General features: G+C 40.5%; 1 protein-coding gene and 1 pseudogene across 3 annotated transcripts in view; one reads left to right on the top strand and one right to left on the bottom strand.

Annotated features, from left to right (window-relative positions):
• The first annotated feature begins 279 nt into the window (after positions 1-279).
• LOC109895531 (midkine-B) lies at positions 280-13,290 on the top strand. Of its 2 annotated transcripts, none has more exons than XM_020489259.2 (5): positions 280-425; positions 11,415-11,482; positions 11,671-11,841; positions 12,502-12,663; positions 12,774-13,290. In XM_020489259.2, exons 2-5 carry the CDS (start codon positions 11,416-11,418, stop codon positions 12,800-12,802), a joined length of 429 nt encoding a protein of 142 aa, XP_020344848.1. In that variant the 5' UTR covers positions 280-425; position 11,415; the 3' UTR covers positions 12,803-13,290. The 2 variants fall into 2 exon arrangements, with proteins under 2 accessions (XP_020344848.1, XP_020344847.1); XM_020489258.2 differs by having other exon boundaries at positions 281-425; positions 11,415-11,497.
• The window catches only part of LOC109895293 (activating molecule in BECN1-regulated autophagy protein 1-like), a 162,053-nt pseudogene continuing 156,266 nt past the window's right edge, over positions 13,188-18,974 (bottom strand). The window contains exon 16 of the transcript XR_004210702.1: positions 13,188-18,818. The product of XR_004210702.1 is annotated as an activating molecule in BECN1-regulated autophagy protein 1-like (transcript). The remainder of the gene's footprint in view (positions 18,819-18,974) is intronic.

Raw genomic sequence — 18,974 nt, 5'->3', positions numbered from 1 at the left:
GGAATGGGTATATAATATAGTAATCAATGTTTTTTTATGTCTTTTTATTTGTAGGCATAAAAAAAAGATTTGTAGCAACAAGAAGACTAGAATAATGACTGTGAAATAATACATCTAGGGATTCACTAGAATAAAACTTCAAAAAGTTAGTGTCCTAGACGAGTGGTGCACAGGGGTTGGGGTTGGTGTTGGGGTTATGCATCTCTTGACCCGTAATCATCACGTGGGTTGGTGATGTCACGAGGTGGTTAATTTAATGTGGCCCTAATGTTACCAGCTCAAACTAGTTTTTGAGAAACAAAGGGGAGGGCGACAAATAAGAGCAAGCGGGCCGGGCTAGAGGTATTGGAGGACTGTAAAAAAAATCTATTGTGGCTCAAAGTAAGACCATAAACTCTCGCCAAGAAGTACGATCAAAGAAACAAGTAAGTTATATGTGTATTTGTCCAAATGTATAGTGATAAAATGATGTTACTTTGTATCACCCAAACCAACATTATCATTACTCACTTTTAATAGTTAAAATGTATAGTCTCCATCATCGGAATCCTCTGGGGAATAACTCATTTCTCAATTGGAGTCATTTTTCTTTGGATGATTTATTTGTGTGTATGTTTCTTTATTTAGTTGTTCTTTTTAGTTTTATGGTATTTTAAATAATTTATGCACCATGTGTTGGCTTTACTGCATAGATTCATAACTTTTGCCAGTAATGAACACCCAACTTTTGTCCCATACACGCGATTTGCGCAAAAAAGCGCAGTGGCACCTCGTATTGGCATAAACTTTCGTTGAATCAAAAATGTTTAATTGAATCTTAAATATGAAGTCAACGATTGAACGAACTTTTTAAATTCTGCAACTTTGCAAGCGGTTCTGTTTAGGGATCTGAAGAAGTTGTGGCCAAATTACGTTTTGTTGTAATAACGGCTTTGCTTTGAGTTTAATAACTATGTTAGCTATATTTTGCACTGTGTGACAACGTCCTCAGGGGTGACACATTCTAGTGTTGATGATAAGTAGTGGGGGGGGGGGGGGGGGGGCTCTGTACATCTAAATGTATGGTCTCATTACTGTAACTATTTTGAGCTATGATACTTGAGTTTGGAAGAAAGGAAATAAATCCTGCGAAATATAATAATATAGTTTTATATAAATTATTCTGTTTAGTCAATTACTATTTCAGATGTAGCGAAGCTACATAGTTTGAAAGTGTACTTCTACATGTCTTTGTTCGTCTTAAAGTAAAGCATAAGCATTTATTCCACAATTTGAATTGTGTTCAGGTTCCAGAAATCTTTTGCTTTCTGTTTGGGCCACTGAATGGATTTTATGACCTGAACACTTCACTTAAGCCGTAACTAACTGTAAGTGGCTATGGATAAAAGCTTCTGCTAAATGACTAAAAGCAAAGTCAATGTAAACATCCCCCACCTCAACAATATGAGCATTGAAATCGACTCTAACCTCAAGTACTTGTATTCACTGCTATCCACTCCGCTCAAGAGTCGTTCTCCTTTTTTGTGTTTCACTGCCCAGGAAATGTTTTACCTGACCACAATTTATGGCTGCCCCACCTATGTTTGCTTCCCCCCCCCCCCCCATCCAAAGTAGTTGCTGTGTAAGAGTCTGTAAAAGATGATTTGCAGTCAGAGATAACGCTCAAAGTGACACAACCTTAGAGAGATGAAATGGGGAAAAGATAGTCCTTGGTTATCATTGTTTTTTCCCCCAGTTGTATTTTAGAAAGTTATTGGGCACACTAGATGCAGCTAGTGCCTCAGGGTTAGGTTTTTAGAAATGGAGGAGGGGTAGGATGGGGCTTTAGAGCTTGTGTGAGCTTGGCAGATGGACCTCGAGGCAATGGCACAGATAATCAGGGGAGAGAAAACAGCTTTGAAAAGACAGGGAAAACTCTATCCTGGCTATTCAAATGCACCATTCAACCTTGATTTCAGCGGAGATTTGTGGGTGCGTGGCCCCTCTGCTATTCTCTCACTGCTCATGGAGTATGATGGAGTATGTCATTGGTTATGTTGAAATAGGAAGGAATGGGAAGTAAGTAGGCCACTGTCTCTTTTAGAGAATAAGCCATTTTGTCATGACTGCCATGCCTCAACTAGAAGGGATCACATTTTCACATGACTGACGGCAGGGAGGATGTTTAGCTGTCGACAATGACGTTATAGTAGATAAAGCGCACTCATACTATTTGAGCCAGTAACGTGAAACATTCTGTCCTTGCGCTGTTGGTCCTTGACGGCCAGAATCCACCTACATTTAGTATATTTGATCAAACAAAGCATGTGATTCAGCCATTTGTTGGCCACTCAGTGTTCCTTCCTGAAGTAGGCCAGGACATTCTGGGTCTTTGTTAACTGTCTTTCTTTAGAGTGACCCTCTACCCCGCAGCTTCTCTCTTAGTGGGCATTCCATCCTTTTTGTTGTTGTTGTTGCGGTTAGTGACTTTTCTGAGAAGACGAGGAATGCTGCTTAGCAGTAAAAACAAGAGTGACTTTATGCTGTTCAGGTTCAGTGTAGTCCTGCTTTCCATGTGTTGTTGTTGTTGTTTCGTTGTAGAACTGATCTAGCAAATCTAATGTTATCTATTTGATCATAGTGGTCTAGGACCATTATTAGAGGAAGCACCATTTGAGTCAATCGAAATATGATCTTTACGGTATCTGATCCAATTTGACTATTTGGTTTGCTTTCTGCCAGGCAATACATATTATGTTTATCCCATTGTGTGAAGAGTAGATGGTGGAAGTTAGTTGTGGTGGGGGTGAATAGTGGGCGATGTTTCATAAATGACATGTTTATAATTGGGAAAGGAAGATCTCTTACACACAGATACCTACCTATTCTAACATTCCTGTTACAGCGGCATTACTAATGGATAAAAATGACTGGCACGGAATTTTTTTTAAAGCAATATTTTGTAGGCATATTTTGCAAATGATTGGGCATGCTAGCTCTAGTAAACTGTGGTATTTTAAGATGACCTTTCTCCCAGTATGCTAAGTCCACATTCAGATGTGTGGAACAAAGACCCTGCATGGGATATCTGTCTAGTGGCCCTTTAGAATGGAGTGAAAGGAGACCAGGAAAAGGCTGTTTTGATACAGGGTGTCTGCATTCGTAAAGAACGATAAAAGATTTTGAGGGCGCTCCGGGCTTCACCCTTGGCAAGGCTCAGTGGGTTAGACGAGGCCTGCTGGGTGTTGTTTCATCAAAGACAAAAGTGTTGCCTGGAGTAGCCCCTCGACATTTATGGCCAGGGGAAGAATGTCATTGGAACTGCTAGCTGGTGCGGAAAAAACAAGCCAGCTTTTACTTGAAAATGGAACTCTATCATTTTTTTCAAGTGATACAAAAATATTGCGATTCAGTGAGTGATGGGAGTTGAGAATGGGGAGTTTCCAGAGATTCATGGTTGCTTGGAGTGTTTAATTATGCTCACTGGCCATCAACATTTAATTACTGTTTTTGAGGACAGAATACAGATTTACTGGGTCAACAGAATATTTGATCAATTGGCTTGAAGAGGAGCAGCAAGCGTATGTGCTGTCCTGGCCATTGTGTATCACTTTCATTCGCAGTCCTTTTGATGAGCAGTGAAGTAAAGAAACAACACTTTCAGAAGCCAATTGTAGAGTTGCCTGATAAAACGATAGTGCCTTGGTAGATTCTCCAGTAGACCAGCTCCCTGGTGAGTGAGTAGACGGCTGCCACTTATGGCATTCTGCCTCACACAGTACGAGGCGATGGTTCAGAGAGGTGATAACCTCTAATGGATCAGACTTTTCCAGTGAGTTGTTGATTCATCAGCTGTGGCTGACCTTTCTATCCAAGGCTGCCCGCAGGCAAGCGAAAGTTCAATGTGAGCATACTGCAATATGAGCGGATGTGGCTACGATCCCTGCTCATCTTCTGGACATATTGGCTCAGGCACAAACCAATGGAACAAATGTTGCTGTTAGATTAGTAAGTTGCGTGGGTGACGGGCATTACACAAGGGTGCTGTTCATCAGAGACTTCCCAGCAAACCGGGAACCTTTGCAGGACATTATCTAAGATTACCGCTATGGCGACGTGGGGGGGGGGGGAGTGGTGGGTGCTGACGAAAGACTCAAAGACTCGTAAAGGAGTAATACAGGCCTAGTTCACAAATGTTGTTGAAAATCTATACAGTACCAGTCAAAAGTTTGGACACACCTACTCATTCAAGGGTTTTTCTTTATTTTGACTATGTTCTATCATGTAGTAACCAAAAAACGTGTTAAACAAAGTAGCCACCATTTGCCTTGATGACAACTTTGCACACTCTTGGCATTCTCTAAATCAGCTTCACCTAGAATGCTTTTCCAACAGTCTCACATATGCTGAGCACTTGTTGGCTGCTTTTCCTTCACTCCGCAGTCTCCTCTGAACAGTTGATGTTGAGATGTGTCTGTTACTTGAACTTTGAAGCATTTATTTGGGCCAGAGTTAACTCTGGGTCTTCCTTTCCTGTGGCAGTCCTCTTGAAAGCCAGTTTCATCATATTGCTTGATGGTTTTTGCGACTGCACTTGAAGAAACATTCAAAGTTCTTGAAATTTTCCGGATTGACTGACCTTCATGTCTTAGTGTAATGATGGATTGTCTTTTCTCTTTGCTTATTTGAGCTGTTCTTGCTATAATTTGAACTTGGTCTTTTACTAAATAGGGCTATCTTCTGTATGCCACCCTTACCTTGTCACAACACAACTGATTGGCTCAAACACGTTAAGAAGGAAAGAAATTCCACAAATTAAATTTTGACTAGGCACACCTGTTAATTGACATGCATTCCAGGTGACTACCTTGTGAAGCTGGTTGAGAGAATGCCAACGGTGTGCAAAACTGTCACCAAGGCAAAGGGTGGCTACTTTGAAGAATCTCAAATCTCAAATATATTTGTTTAACACTTTTTTGGTTACTACATGATTCTATGTCTTATTTCATAGTTTTGATTTCTTCACTAATATTCCAATATAAAGGTGTACTAACCGTTGACTGGTACTGTATATATATATAACATATATATATATTTTTATATATACAGCATTTATTTATTTATTTTTTATTTCAATTCACCAGCAGGTGCTGCAGCACCCCTGCTTCCTGTTGCTATGTCCTTGGAATGTTCTCCCAACATTCACTAACATTTTCTCAACAACATCTGGTAAAAAAAACTACCACAGAAACATTCCCCGAAGGTTCTCATTAGGTTGCCAGGGATTGTAATAACACAATGTTCCAGTAATGTTCTTAGAACATACTACCGCAAACAAAATGTGGGAGCAATAAGAACTGGTTCTGAGGAAAGATATACAGGAACGTTCTGCTGATGTTGATGGATATGTTATTCAAAACCCCCATGACAACAGGCAGGGAATATTCCTACAGTGACCTAAAAAAAAATTATAGTATGATATGATGGTTCTAATAACGTTCCCTGAAAATACTACAGCAAATAAATGTTGGAGCAATAGAAGTAGTTCTAAAAACATACTTCAGCAATAATGCACTTAGTTCTGAAAACATACTTCAGCAATAATGCACTTAGTTCTGAAAACATACTTCAGCAATAATGCACTTAGTTCTAAAAACATACTTCAGCAATAATGCACTTAGTTCTAAAAACATACTTCAGCAATAATGCACTTAGTTCTGAAAACATACTTCAGCAATAATGCACTTAGTTCTGAAAACATACTTCAGCAATAATGCACTTAGTTCTAAAAACATACTTCAGCAATAATGCACTTAGTTCTGAAAACATACTTCAGCAATAATGCACTTAGTTCTAAAAACATACTTCAGCAATAATGCACTTAGTTCTGAAAACATACTTCAGCAATAATGCACTTAGTTCTAAAAACATACTTCAGCAATAATGCACTTAGTTCTGAAAACATACTTCAGCAATAATGCACTTAGTTCTAAAAACATACTTCAGCAATAATGCACTTAGTTCTAAAAACATACTTCAGCAATAATGCACTTAGTTCTGAAAACATACTTCAGCAATAATGCACTTAGTTCTGAAAACATACTTCAGCAATAATGCACTTAGTTCTAAAAACATACTTCAGCAATAATGCACTTAGTTCTGAAAACATACTTCAGCAATAATGCACTTAGTTCTAAAAACATACTTCAGCAATAATGCACTTAGTTCTGAAAACATACTTCAGCAATAATGCACTTAGTTCTAAAAACATACTTCAGCAATAATGCACTTAGTTCTGAAAACATACTTCAGCAATAATGCACTTAGTTCTAAAAACATACTTCAGCAATAATGCACTTAGTTCTAAAAACATACTTCAGCAATAATGCACTTAGTTCCAAAAACATACTTCAGCAATAATGCACTTAGTTCTGAAAACATTGCTGCAATGTTCTGGCTAACTTTGATGTGTAATGTAACATCATTATACTGTATGAAGTTGCCAAACTTTCAAACAAATGGCATTCCAATCTTTATCCAATCATTATATCTTGATACGGGTGTTATCCTAACAAATCTACAAGAATGGTAATGAAGTCGATTTGAACATGCAGTCCGCCATCTTCAAGCCCCTTGTAGGCCACTTACTTTGCTGCACCACCAGGAGTGTAATGTTTCTCGTGGATCATTCAATTATGATCCAAACTATGGCTATATGTCGCAATCTGCCAGACAACAATTGAACACGAATTCTGAAATCAAGTTTTCTCAGGAAACTAAAAGTCAAAACATCCCACCTTTACAGCGTAGAAAGAAGATTGGTAGAGAAAGAAATAATAGAGGACACTTCTTTTTCTGATTTTGTTATCCTGTCTTTTGCAAAGACAAAGACCACAACCTGGAAATCAGAGTAAAGGTGTATACAGCTTTATATTTGTGTTAGTCACATCGCAGTGGTGCGCGGTCGATTCATTCCAGGGATAGCACTCCAAAGGCCAGGTTTGATCCCTGCTTGTGACTATCAAAAAAATCAGGCAAAACTATGTTTGTACAATAAATGTCTAATAAGTTATGTGATTCCAAATAATTGACACGTGTTTCTACATGGATTTCTAACGTCCTCAACGGTAAGATAACACTAACACAGGAAAGAAACCTCTATGGACTGTTCAAAACTTAATTTGTTAATTCTGGGAACATTGAGGGTATGTTTTGTGCACCCTGATACGAAAATTGTAAGAATGTCATCAAAACTGGACAGATTTTGTGTTTTGGGAACCTGTCGTGTCATATCCCCACAATATTCCCATAACCTAAATAAATGTTTTAGGGACATTTAAATAACTTTTTTTTTTTTTGTAAAACATCAGGTGAATGTTTTTTGCATTCTAAAATAAACATTGCATAATCGTCCACAAAAGTGGATCGTTTTTGTGTTTTGGGAACCGATCTTTTGTCATGTCCCCACAATCAGACGGTTCCCACAACATATGAAACATTCTGGGAACCATTAAAGAACAGATGAAATGTGTTCTGGGAACGTTCTTGCAACATCAAGCAAATGTTTCATACAGACATTGTATAATCATCAGCACAACTAGACAGTTGTTGTATTATGAGAACATTTGCTGCAACCTAACAAATGTTCTGGGAACTTTCACAGGACCAATTTTGGTTGGCCGATTTGGCATCTTAGTTGGTGTTGTAGGAAGATGCATTGTAACATCCACATGACATATTGTGAACAGCCCAGAATGTGTCATCTTAGTTCCCTGCTGCTGTGTGATCTCAATTCTCTGTTCTCAATGTCTTCATTGTTTGTGTTCCACTGGAAGGATTTGTGTATTTTGCCAGTCGTTAATGATGGGTCCTAATTAATCATAACCAACAGGCTATGGCACAGAAAACACTCATCCTTTGCCTTGAATGTTGATTGTATGTCACAAAAATGAACTTCATAATATTCCAAACACTTCTTTGCATAACGGGAAGGAATGTTTCGGTTTTTATTACCCTGGGAAGCAGATTGATTGAACAAGGACCCTAATCTTTTGATGGGGAAGCGTGAAATACTTTTAGATTCCCACCACAAAATCAAGGATTTGGTATTATAGGCAACCGTGTTTTGGGTTATTGAAATCAGATTCTTGAGTTACTCTTTGTGGGTGTTCTTCAAACTAATACAAGACCTGTTTGTCCCGGCACATCTCTGAGCTCTTCTAACCCAGACAGAGACATGCAGTTCCCCTGTGTCCCACAGAAGAATGGCTTCAAACCAAGCCTCTTCCACCGAGCTCTCCCTGTCAGGGCGACCCCTATCACCTCCCAGCAGGTGGGTTAGCCTTCACCATGGTGATCTGGTGCTGCCGTCCATCCCCTGCTGCTAGCTCTGGGACTGTTGGCAGAAAGAATAGACATTAACTCAATTAAGTCAGAGAATAAATAGAAACTCAGAACTTGACAGGATAGGAGGATCCCTTATAGACATCCATACATTTCAGAAATATAGGGCTATTTCTTTATCTGTGAGTTGCTGCCCTCTTCTTTTGAACTAGACTATTAAAAGCTGAAATCTGTAAAGGGGGAAACATTGTCACTGTTTGCCCCAGTGCCTTTGTTTTTAAGGGTTTAGCAGAAACATGCCTCAAACAACATGACCAGCCTAGCTAACCTGTAAAGTATGGTTGAATTTGGACACATTGTGGTGCTGCTGGACAGGAAAAACCATTCATGTAAGCTCATTGGCTCATAGTTGCCATATTGTTTCAGCTAGTCTTGCATCCATAAATGCTATATACCAAATTTGGTCCCAATCGGTCCAGCGGTTCAGGAGAAGAAGACGTTAAAAATTGTCCAAAATACATCAAAAGAATATTGTATTGCATGATCATTTGATTTAGAGTTCTGATATTTGGCAAGTGTAGTAAACAGTACCGAAGTAACTGGTCTTAGGGCTATGTGTCAAATTTTTCCTGATGGTGGCACAGTGGGCCCATAGCTGAACCCCGGCCATTGCTGCTTGCAGCGATGTATTTTATTGTTTTGTTGATGAAACAGAGGAGCGTGTAAGGCAGCGTGGTAAAAAAAAAGAATTATCGGTACATATTCTGGTTTTCCATTGCAAGTGCAACGATGTTCTAGTAAGAAAAACAATGTTCCTTGTTTGATGTAACTTTGTTGTTGTAATAGCCCAATTGGATATGACAGTTTCACCCTTCACGGATTTCAGCTTTAAAAGGTCTACACAATGCAATGACCAGAATACAGAAAGATGGGAAGCGCTATTGTGACAATGAGATGACATGAATTGTGTTCAATGTGTCATCAACATAGATACAGTTGAAGTCGGAAGTTTGCATACACTTAGGTTGGAGTCATTAAAACTCATTTTTTAACCACTCCACAAATTTCTTGTTAACAAACTATGGTTTTGGCAAGTCGTTTAGGACATCTAATTTGTGCATGACACAAGTAATTGTTCCAACAATTGTTTACAGACAGATTATTTCACTTATAATTCACTGTATCACAGTTCCAGTGGGTCAGAAGTTTACATGCATTAAGTTGACTGTTCCTTTAAACAGCTTGGAAAATGCCAGAAAATTATGTCATGGCTTTAGAAGCTTCTGATTGACTAATTGACATCCGTCAATTGGAGGTGTACCGGGTGGATGTATTTCAAGGCTTACCTTCAAATTCAGTGCCTCTTTGCTTGACATCATTGGAAAATCAAAACAAATCATCCAAGACCTCAAAAAAAATTTGGAGACCTTCACAGGTCTGGTTCATCCTTGGGAGCAATTTCCAAATGCCTGAAGGTACCACGTTCATCTGTACAAACAATAGTATGCAAGTATAAACACCATAGGACCATTCAGCCGTCATACCACTCAGGAAGGAAATGTGTTCTGTCTCCTAGAGATGAATGTACTTTGGTGCGAAAAGTGCAAATCATTCCCAGAACAACAGCAAAGGACCTTGTGAAGATGCTGGAAGTAACAGGTACAAAAGTATCTATATCCACACCGCCATGAAAAATCCAGACTATGGTTTGCAACTGCACATGGGGACAAAGATCGTCCTTTTTGGAGAAATGTCCTCTGGTCTGATGAAACAAAAATAGAACTGTTTGGCCATAATGACTATTGTTATGTTTGGAGGAGAAAGGGGGAGGCATGCAAGCCGAAGAACACCATCCCAACCGTGAAGCACGGGGGTGGCAGCATCATGTTGTGGGGGTGCTTTGCTGCAGGAGGGACTGGTGCACTTCACAAAGTAGATGGCTTCACGAGGAAGGGAAATTATGTGAATATATTGAAGCAACATCTGAAGACATCAGCCAGGAAGTTATAGCTTGGTCGCAAATGGGTCTTCCAAATCGGACAATGACCCCAAGCATACTTCCAAAGTTGTGGCAAAATGGCTTAAGGACAACAAAGTCAAGGTGTTGGAATGGCCATCACAAAGCCCTGACCTCAATCCCATAGAAAAATGTGCAGGCAAAACTGAAAAAGCGTGTGTGAGCAAGGAGGCCTGCAAACCTGACTCAGTTGAGTCAGCTTGTGGAAGACGTTTGACCCAAGTTAAACAATTGTAAACTTCTGACCCACTGGGAATGTGATGAAAGAAATAAAAGCTGAAATAAATCATTCTCTACTATTATTCTGACATTTCACATTCATACAATAAAGTGGTGATCCTAACTGACCTAAAACAGGGAATTTTTGCTAGGATTAAATGTCAGGAATTGTGAAAAACTGAGTTTAAATGTATTTGGCTACGGTATATGTAAACCTCTGACTTCAACTGTAGATTTTTGTTTTCTAACATATTCCTGGCACTGATTGTCACAAAACAAAATGTTGTATTTTGTTTGGTGTTCATGTTGGAAAACTTGTTGTTTTGTGTAAGGGGAAGTGAAAGGGTGGAGTGAGTAGTTCATGACCCATTGATCCTCATTGCTGGTTGTGTTCCTCACAGTTGGTTTGATTGACCCTATGTTGAGTCATGAGATCATAGGAAAAAAATCTATGTAATATTTCAGCCCTCTCACATGTATTTTCCCAGTTCTCACTCTCACAGGCTTGAGTGTCAAGCTTTAAAACTGTTTAATGTAATGCATTTTGTATAACATGATGTGTTTTACTCTTTGACCATAATCCCTTATTCACCTTTCACCTCTAAAGTACAGAACCACTCATTGTGAATTGGTTTGATTATAGCTGGTAACGATCAATAGTTGACCTTGATCGTGCTCTTTCAACTCTCATCTCAATTATAGAGACACACCGGAGGAACATCTGCTTGACCTTTGGAACAGCAGATGTCACCTCAAATGACACACAATATAACCTACATAATGGCAACATTATTTCTTGTGCCACAATTGTAATGACATGTTTTTTCCCCCTCTTTTGTTCTTCTTTTCTCTCCAGTATGCGGGGTTTGTTCTCAACAGCTGTGGTGCTTATGGTGGCCTTGATGATAGTCACCACTGAAGCAGGTAAAAACAAGAAAGGTAAGGGATTTGCTATGTATTGCTTTAATTTGCCATGCACAGTTGTATAATTAGCATGACAGTTGCACCGTTCATGAGGTTCATAAAGCCTCAGTTGGAAACCTGTCCTTACTAACGACTAATTGTAATATTGCTGATATTATTTCTGTCATCTTGTTATTTTTGTTTCGCAGAGAAGGGGAAAGGGGCCAAGGGTGGTGCCTCTGACTGTGCTGAGTGGCGCTATGCTAGCTGTGTGCCTAATAACGGAGACTGTGGAGTCGGTGTCAGAGAGGGCACCTGCAACGACCAGATGAGAAAACTGAAATGCAAAGTGCCTTGCAACTGGAAGAAGGAGTTCGGCGGTAGAAATTATACATTGATAGATGATTCCATTTCCCTTGATATGCCATATAATTCTCAAAGTGTAAAGTGGTGGTCAGTCAATCAAAAATATAGCAAACATTTCATTCATAGCTTATTACTACATAATTAGAATTGTATCATGTCATTTCTTAGTAAATACCTAGTAATTGACATAACCGCAAAAAAAAACATAGAACTACATTATCTTCAGACTGTTCTATGATAGCCTGACGACTTCTTCCACTGCTCTGTCGTTCACAACATACTTTAGTCTGAGACTGCCATCATTGAAGTTGTATGTTGGGGCGAGGGGCATGGGGGGGCGTTGTGCAAAGCAAAGTCATCAGCGATTGGATTGTCTCTAACCAATCAGAGTATCAAAGCCAATGACACATTTTCAAACCATCGCTTTACCCACATGTGTTCTGGCTCTGGCCCAAACCATCAGTTTCTGGACCAATCAGACGGCCTAAATAGGTTTGCATTCGGTGAAGGGTCGGGGAGGTACTCAGATCCAGACTCATTGCGGGGACGAAACGAACGTATGTGGCCGTGGCGTAGCGTTTGGCCAGAGCAAGGAGTTTGGGTAGCCAGGCAAACTCTATTGTGGTGTGTTCCTGATACTCAGCGGTTTTCCCTTTTGACCTTTGCCATTTCAGCTGACTGCAAGTATAAGTTTGGCAGCTGGGGTGAGTGTGACACAGCTACTGGATCCAAGAACCGGTCTGGAACCCTGAAAAAGGCCCTGTACAACGCAGAGTGCCAACCCACCATCAAGGTGTCTAAGCCATGCCCCGCAAAGACCAAGACAAAGGCCAAAGGTAAGAAGTAGACATTTAAGTCATGTAAAAAAGTAACATTCCTATCCCCAAATGAGTACGTCATATTGAGCAAGGAATCTATGATGAATTGACCCTATGTCTTCCCACAGGAAAGAAGGGAAGAGGGAAGGAGAACTAAAAAGGTGGATGAGTCCACATTGAACAAGTGATTGGTTTGATTTTATTACGCAATATCCTTTGCTTTTTCAACAAACATAATATGCACAAGTGAATTATGAGATGTCAAATGGGCCTTTCCTTCAAATACAGTATAACAAACGCTAAATGTCTCTGAATATTGACCAAATATCCCACAAATGTAGACAAACACAATTCTTTTCACATATTTCCAGCTGTCGGTGGCCTGGCAACTTAGCCCGCTTGTGTTCTGATATTTCCATAATGTTAGTAAGATTCCAGTTCTGGACATGCTGTATTATGCAAGAAACAAATACATTGACCTCACCAGTGTTCTTGGTCTACCTAACCCTTGTGATGTGTAACGTTTTCCAGAGTTTGTTGTATTTTTTTTTTCACCTTTTACATTAGTTCAACTGGAGTCAAGACCAAGCTCCTTGTTTGACATGGTTTCTTAACCAGTAGATCATTTAATAATATGTTTGAGGTTTTTTTCCAATTCAAAATGTTTATCTTACATTGTTGTGATTGTTATAGTTTTCTCTTGACTACCAATTAGTATTACTAACAGAATTGATGAGTGGCTTTCAATTGCGTGTGCCAATTAGTAAAAGTAGAGAGATGCAAATCAACTATTTTTCTAGTCAACTGAGGACCGTCAGCTCAACATGTTTCATGTACAATACAAAGCTGAGCTTGAATGCTCATGAGAATGCAGTCATTGTCTTTGTGAAGATAATAGTGGTATTGTTAAAACAATTAGTTTTATAATATATATACTTCAAAAGATGTCAGGCGATTTTGAGTTGAACTGCTGTGTTCATATTTTTGCAAACACACATGCACACACCTTCGCACAGTTCATCTGTACTCTCATTTTTGTAATTACTGTCATTATTATTACACAAACCCTTGGAACAGAAAAAAATCAACCACTTTAAATAAACTCTCTGAATTTTTACTATTGGTTGTTTCGTGTTTCTTCTTAATAAATGTTGGTGGCAATTTAACTTACTACATTTATGCATTTAAAGAGAGACTGAATCAAAACAACTATGTCTCAAATGGCCTATGTGGCATCAATATGTGTCGGAAACATTTATGCTAGTGTCAAAATGTACTACAAAGTGTAAATATGATCATTTTGGTCATAAAGTCAGTCTTGTCCCAAACTGAGATTTGCGAGATTACTAGGAGTGACGGGTACCGAACAATTTTCCTTTGGTTGGGTTTATTTAATTCCTGCCCACAGCTGGCAGAACCCGAGTAGTGCCCAGCACACTGGCCATTGTACATTTGGTTTGAATTTGGATATCCCTATGGGGCTAGTTAGGGACCATCAGTAAACTACACAATGTACATGGGCTAGTTAGGGACCATCAGTAAACTACACAATGTACATGGGCTAGTTAGGGACCATCAGTAAATTACACAATGTACATGGGCTAGTTAGGGACCATCAGTAAACTACACAATGTACAGGGGACAATATTTTTAAATGTCAATAGCTCCAAATTAAATGACATAAAAACCTCAAACCAACTATAAATTATAGAAATGCATATACAAATATTGAAAGCTTTTAATGAGAACTAAGAGTTGTGCAACATTTAAATATTTTCCCATTTACATTGTGTAATATATTGATGGTCCCGAACTAGTCCCACAGATAGACTAAAGTCAAACCAACTTTGTAACAGTCACACACCGTCTGGCTGTAGCTGATGGGCGAAATAAGTTGGCTAGCTTGCTAGCCTAGGCCAGGCTACTTCCAGATACAAGACCTGGTCAGACTGTTTCATATTATCTAGAAGGGTTAGTGACTGTAACTGTGTAGGGATTTGGCAAAGTGAATGTACAAACGCCTCCCACCTGCAAAAACACTTAAAAGACACCCACATCAAAGCACGCCTTCAAGACCCAAATCTCATTCTCAGTTTCATTTCCTAATGAGTACAATTGAAACCGAGGCTAAATCAGTATGTTCAGCCCCCTTTAATAAGAAAAGGATTTCAGGAACTGTCATGTTCACTACTATGTTACTGTTGACCTGTAAGATCAAGTAATAAAATGTCTGGCTCAAGTTGATAATGATGTCAAATGTCAGGCGATGTCTCATCATTATTTCGTCAAAGAGGCATGGTTGAATGAGTATACCAATTTACCTTTAAAACAGGGCAAACCAGTTGATTTGTTGTAAAGCCCACAGGGCCTTGCTGAGTGTATGACCTGAAGTCGTGGTGCCATAATTTGTGCTGCTGTGCTTTGGCTCTGAGGGTCTCCTGCTGGATCCGGTGCTCAACCTGGGCTCTCAGCACAGCCATGAGCTCATACTGTGTCACTGATCGGTCACCGGCCCCGGCTCTCCTCCCATTGTCTCCAACAGATATCACTACCTGTCAATGTTAACTCTATATTCCATAGTCTGACTGGTAATACTCGTGGCGTGCAAAATATATTCCATTAATACTGTATATTAAATCAGAATGCATACTGTACATGTCAAATCATTTAAAATACTATTCCAATGGTACAAGATCTTTTATTAAGCATTAGAAAAAGATACAATCCTCTGTACACTGTCTCTGGATAGTTGTTTTAGGGGAGGGGCCATACTAGAGGAAACTGTGGTCATGTTTTACACTCTCCCTTTCACCCTTTTTTGGGGGGAGGGTCGCACCCAGCCTGTCATGCCAAAGTGATATTCAGGAATTAAAGTAAGATTATTCATCCAGCTTTACCACCACAGTAATCACCCCATGATCATTTCAAAATCAGTTTTATATGGATGCACATCTGTAGCTGGCCATTTTACATGACCAGGTCATGCCCAAACAGCATCAGTTATTTTCCCACTAATCCCTACTTTTATGCATTTAGCTCTTTGTTAGAAGGTCCTTCTTTGAAAATGCATTGAACCAGTTAGATAAGCTAGTAATATTACCCACCTAATCATTGGTGTGACCTCGTGAATATGGATATAGGCTGGGAAGGTACAAGCTGGACTTCACACATTGTAATCCAACATGGAGAATAGTGGCACATTTAGAAATATAAGGGACTTTTTCCCCCCAAATTCCTGACTTTAAATCAATTTAGAAATACACTCTCTTAATATCTCTTGCATATACATACAGTTATATATATATATATATATTTATATATATATATTGTTTATATTCAATTTGTCAAATTATGTGTAAATCACAAACATAATACAAGAGAGGTACAAACATTCAGATATGAAATGAGAAACTGCAGTTTTTAGAGCATACAATGGCCTTCTATTTACACATTCATAATTAGGCAGGAGATAACATAGAAAATATGTTTAATACTCTCGAGATAAGTATCCCCTCTTAACAAGTGTTTTGTATTTTGTACCGGCAGTTCCAGTCGCAGTGAAGGCCAAATTTAAAAACACAACACTTCCATAATTGTGAAGCTGGCAATGAATTAAAGCTTTATCGTTGCCGGCGGGTGTTTCTCCTTACAACGTAACGACACGATAAATGAATTGTTTGGAGCCAAACACTGGTTGTTATAACTTATGCATTGGCCTTGTACTGCCATCAACAGTTTGTCACGTTTGAAGATTAAATTTTGAGCAAAACATATACATCAATATTTTGGTCAGTGGGAGGTGAATGGATATGCATTACAGTACTTTCAGGGGTAACAACGTATTTCAAGTCACCAGCAGCATGTTGACGTACGTGCTACTAGCCTTGAGGTTAGACAGTCTGCAACAACAAAGGATCCATATCGTCTTTGTTCTCCATATCATGTCGTGACCACATTGCTCTCCATATCACATTATGATAAGGATTCACTGATGTGAGGGAGTGCCTCCATCTCCATGAGGACTTAATCAATTCTAATTCCTCAAGGAGGAGGGAAAGCAGGAAATGGATAGTTTAATCGGACATTTCATGCTCGTTTCCTTTGATACTGTTGCATAAAGGAAGATTTCCAAGCTCCTTTTTAAATGTGTCTTTTGCCGTACACCCAGATATTATGTAACACTGCCCCTCACTGTCTCTGATTTTGGTGGTGGTATCTTGGAGAGGGATGACTGAAGTCTTGGCCCTGGCCTCAGTCCACAGACGTTCAGCTGGGCTTTTTGAAGATTGTTACCACGTTTCAGTGGATACGAATTAGTCCTTGTTGGTCATCACAATAAGGGTCCAGGGGGGAAAAGAAAACAACTGAGAAATGTTTGGACTCCATAACTTTGGCTGATCTCAGATTCTTCGTTTGCCCCATCCTCACATTGGCCATCATACTCATACTGTATCATTTGGACGTAGCTAAGATGTTACTATTCTTCTGTGGCTAAGACATCTCCGAGGAGCGTTGAGTGTGACATAAGTTGATAAACATGACTGTGGAGGCTCCCTGTGGAGGCTCCCTCCTCCCGTTCTCTGTAACCACTCAGCCCTCCAGATGTCTTAGTAATATTACCCCTCACCATATGTATGCTCCAGCTCATCTTGTTCCAATATTCTTATACTGGCACATGAGGAGATTCTTAAAGGTCTTCTTGAAGGTGGCGTTGCAGAGGGCGTAGCAGGCTGGGTTGATGGTGCTGTTGACGTAGCACAGCCAGTAGCCGATGGCCCACACAGTGTCCGGGACACAGGAGTGGCAGAAGGTGCTGATGAGCACCATGACATTGTACGGGGTCCATGTGAGGATGAAGGCAAGCAGGATGGCGAAGATGGTTTTGGTCACCTTTTTCTCCCTGGCTGCCATTTGGCGCTTCCTCTTCACCTGGCTGCGGGCAATACTGGCAAACTTGCGCGCCACCTTCCGGGGGCGGTTGACTGGGATAGAGCGGGTCTCGCCCCCATGGATGGGTGGCTGAATCTCGATGGCAGTAATGCACTCGTCACCAGCCTGCTTGGTTACAATCTTGATCTTGGACCATTTAGAGGCAGGGTTGAGTTTAACGGTTGCCGTTGCAGGTGCAGGTTCAGGTGCAGGAGCAGGTGCTGGAGCAATGCCAAGGCACCCCTCGGAAATGGCTTCACTGTTGGCCCTCTCCTTGGCATTTTTGGGGGCAATGCTGGCTGTGCTGGAGCCATTGGAACTCTCTTTCTCTTCTGGATTGACACTAGCGTCAGCCTTGGTGGAAACAACAGACACATCAATCTTGCCATTCTTCACAGCTTCACCGGTGTTGCAGGACTCCAGACTGGGCTTGGGGGACGGGTTGTTGTTATTCTGTCTGTTAAGGATGTGGCTCTTGAGTGGATTAGGTATCTTGAGGCCCTTCTTCTTTTTCTCAGCCTCGGGCATCTGCTTGGACACCCGGCTGCGGCTGGCCAGAGAGATGTGGATGTAGAGCACCATCATGATGACCACAGGCAGGTAGAAGGCAGCGATGGCTGTGCCGAAAGTGACGGCAGGGTTGGAGAGAAACTGGATGTAGCACTCTCCTGGTGGAACCGTGCGTTCTCCAACAATAAACTGCCAAAACAGGATAGCAGGAGCCCAAAGAATGAAGGAAAGAATCCAGGCACCTGCAATCATCAGCCCAGCCATTTTGGTGGTCCTTCTGGCTGGATAGCTCAGGGGCTTGGTGACACAGAAGTAGCGGTCAAAGCTAATAATAAGAAGGTTCATGACAGAAGCATTGCTCACCACGTAATCCAGGGCCAGCCACAAGTCACACGCTACAGGTCCCAGGGGCCAATATCCCACAATGATGTAGACAGTGTAGAGGTTCATGGAGAACGCACCAATGATAAGGTCTGCACACGCCAGGCTAAACAGGAAGTAGTTGTTGACCGTCTGGAGGTGCCGATTTACTTTAATGGAGAGCATCACCAGGATGTTGCCTGTGACAGTGACAAAACTAAGGGAGCCTGTAACCAGGGCGATGAAGACCATCTCCACGGCTTTGTAGGGGCTTCCCATCTCCTCCTCCCCCACCACACAGGTCTCATTGGTGCCAGAATCATTACAGCTGAGGTTGGCTGACAAGACATCACTGGAAATGTTGCTCAAGGAGCCTGAAAAGGAAGCACAATAACAACAATATGTTAATTCTGGATGTGTAGTGTAGGAGAGTTTAAAAGGTTATTCCATCAAACTTCAAGTTATTAGAATAGTACACAATGCAGAACAGAACAACCAGGTTAAAGGTCAGTGGGCCAAGGCCTCGAACA

This window comes from Oncorhynchus kisutch, linkage group LG8 (assembly GCF_002021735.2).
Source record: "Oncorhynchus kisutch isolate 150728-3 linkage group LG8, Okis_V2, whole genome shotgun sequence".
NCBI classification, from domain to species: Eukaryota; Metazoa; Chordata; class Actinopteri; order Salmoniformes; family Salmonidae; genus Oncorhynchus; species Oncorhynchus kisutch.
The sequence above is the reverse complement of the archived record's forward strand: the minus strand, read 5'-3'. Positions and strand labels throughout refer to the sequence as shown.